At 34.8% G+C, this 2,992-nt stretch overlaps 1 protein-coding gene across 1 annotated transcript in view; it reads right to left on the bottom strand.

The window, feature by feature from the left end:
• Window positions 1-570: 570 nt before the first annotated feature.
• LOC107724050 (ranBP-type and C3HC4-type zinc finger-containing protein 1-like) overlaps window positions 571-2,992 on the bottom strand; it is a 7,811-nt gene continuing 5,389 nt past the window's right edge. The window contains exons 6-8 of the mRNA XM_016532829.1: window positions 2,122-2,219; window positions 1,814-1,915; window positions 571-1,735 (exon numbers count right to left, since the gene is read on the bottom strand). Of these exons, the coding sequence (XP_016388315.1) occupies window positions 1,709-1,735; window positions 1,814-1,915; window positions 2,122-2,219 (227 nt within the window). The 3' untranslated portion in view covers window positions 571-1,708. The remainder of the gene's footprint in view (window positions 1,736-1,813; window positions 1,916-2,121; window positions 2,220-2,992) is intronic.

The following is a 2,992-nucleotide window of genomic DNA, read 5'->3' on the forward strand; positions in this document are numbered from 1 at the left end:
GTTTTAGGTAGGTGTGGCTAACTCTTAACTTTTATAAAGAATATCTCTTTGGATTTGAGACTTTAGTCTTTGCAGCTTTACAGATCTTCTTTATGCACCAAGAGCTTGTAACACTCCAAAGAGAAAGGAAAACTTGAAATCGCATCATATGACCCCTTTAAGATTCAATTAAATTCCCATACTGCTTTCTGCATGTTTGCTTCACACAAGCTTAGAAAAATTAATAGCTCATTTGAAATCTGTGTATAAATTAGAAACTATATTTAAATTAAAATGCAAATTATGCAATGGCCACATTTATCAGCCTTAAATCTAACTCAGAAGAAACTAAAACCAGTTCCACTTTTATACAAATTCAAACATTTACAGAAATATCATTACTGTGCATACTGAAGAAATTCAGATGAAATAGTTTCAATTCACAGCACTTAATTATCAAGCCGTTAACCATTTTAGGTAAAAAAGCATGAATGCACAACACGATAAAGGGAAAATCTCACATTCCCAGAGGCTAAAGATTACTCTCAAGCTTCTTAATTCATTATGTTTATTCACAGCAAAGCCATGGAGAAATGCAGGTAGACTTTAAACACAATCATTTACAATACACACATATTCAATGCAATTATAATTCAGTTCAAAGCAACTGTTCATTAAATAACACTATGTAAAAAAAATAACATAACCCTGTATCTGAATGTAGTTTGTTCCAAATATGAACAAAGTCTTCAATGAGAATTCCCAGTCGATTTGATAAGGAATAATTAGACCATAAATTTGACATAACATGCATTTATGCAAGTTCCATTCAGTTGTTCTTCTCATTATGTACTGGCCTCGTCACATAATGACATTTAAAACATAAGCCCCTAAAATAGAGCTTAATGAACATAAATTAACCTGTTCTAGTTCTAGTGGACATGAACACTGATTTACACACCGTGAAGTGAGGGAAGAATATTCCTAAACAGTTGCACGAGCAGAAATTACAGTATGAGCTTGTGAATAAACAGCAAAAGAAGCGTCACGTCTGCAAATGGACTGAAATCTAGAAATTCTAACTTGTGCATCGTCTCCTTTCCAACAAGTGCATTAAAATAAAGCTTGAAATGCTGTATTTTTAATTAACGTTGAATTTTGCCACTGTAGCGTTCCTCTTCAGATTACACATCTGAATCTACAACCAAAGCTAAAGGATTCTTATAATGTCTTATTTAAAGCACAACTTGCAATTTGTCCTAAATAGACTTGAGTTCGTACCATCTAACGCCACGCATGACACAGTTTCTGCTTTGTTTTTTATTATCTCAATGAACCTGAATAACTTCTGGTGCCTAATACTGTTCAACAGTTATATCACTCCATTAAAGGCGTCACGGCATGAGAAATATAATGTTCCTCGATCTTTTGACATATAAGAGGTCTTTGTACCTTTAAAACATCCTGCAAGTTTCACAGCTTAATCCTCATTAAAAACAAAGCGTTTAATCAAGCTCAAAAGCAAATCCATGTCACGACTCCTTTAAGGGAAACCAAGCACAAGTCAGTTACTAGTTACTGTAAACTAATAGAGATTAACCCACCGGTTAAATACGCTGCAGGCCAACTCTTACTCGCATTGTAGGTCCTCACGCGTCGTTCGAATGTGAATGTGTGACAGATTATTTTAGGGGTTTTGTCTCTATTTGTGTGTGTTTACAGCACACTTTCACTGGTTAGATCTTCTAGCTTTTTCCTAGAACAGAAACAGAATAAATATGAGCGCACACAGTGTTCCAGCACAGTGAACAGGTGTAGTTGTGAGTGAAATCACCTGTTGAACGCTGCTGTGATCGGGTCGATCTGTGCTGCAGATTTCACAGCCGGGTCTCGTAGACTTATTTATGAACGTACAGGATGGACAGGACCAGCCTGACTAAAGAGAGAGAGATGAAAATCAAACTATTCGTTATATAATCCAACAATCTGCTTTTGTTACGTACATTCAACTGGAAGACTGTGTTTTTATGCAATGTTTTCTACGTGGTTCGTGATTATGTGGATGCGGGCTACTTATTTACAATCTGTCTGCATTTGCTGTAGTGTCTAGAAATGTGAAATGTGAATGTATGTAATTATTACCTGCGTGTTACTTGATTTCAGTTTGGATCCAAGTTGCAACATCTCGAGGTTAATGATGTCACTGACGCAGGGTTTCTCTGGGCCACACCCACTGCTGCCTGCTGACCAATCAGAAACACGCACTGAAGCAAGCAGTGATAATGATGATGGAAACCGAAAGAGGAACTGGAACATTAACACACTACCGTTCAGAAGCTGGGGTCAAAATATTTTGTTTTTGTTTAAAAGAAATTAATTATTTTATTCCGCAAGGCTGCATTAAATTGATCAAAGTGACAGTAAAGGCGTTTATAATGTTACAAAGGATTTTGATTTCAAATAAATGCTGCTCTTTTTAATTTTTTATTCATCTGTGAATCCTGAAAAACAAAATATATCACAGTTTCCACAAAAATATAACTTGTTTTCAACATTGATAATAATCAGAAATGTTTCTCGAGCAGCAAATCAGCATATTAGAATGATTTCTGAAGATCAAATGATGATGGAAACCGAAAGAGGAACTGGAACATTAACACACTACCGTTCAGAAGCTGGGGTCAAAATATTTTGTTTTTGTTTAAAAGAAATTAATTATTTTATTCCGCAAGGCTGCATTAAATTGATCAAAGTGACAGTAAAGACGTTTATAATGTTACAAAGGATTTTGATTTCAAATAAATGCTGCTCTTTTAAATTTTTTATTCATCTGTGAATCCTGAAAAACAAAATATATCACAGTTTCCACAAAAATATAACTTGTTTTCAACATTGATAATAATCAGAAATGTTTCTCGAGCAGCAAATCAGCATATTAGAATGATTTCTGAAGATCACGTGACACTGAAGATGCTGAAAATTCAGCTTTGATCATTTAAGTAAATTACGGATT

This window comes from Sinocyclocheilus rhinocerous, unplaced genomic scaffold, assembly GCF_001515625.1.
Source record: "Sinocyclocheilus rhinocerous isolate Xijiao unplaced genomic scaffold, SAMN03320098_v1.1 scaffold3382, whole genome shotgun sequence".
NCBI classification, from domain to species: Eukaryota; Metazoa; Chordata; class Actinopteri; order Cypriniformes; family Cyprinidae; genus Sinocyclocheilus; species Sinocyclocheilus rhinocerous.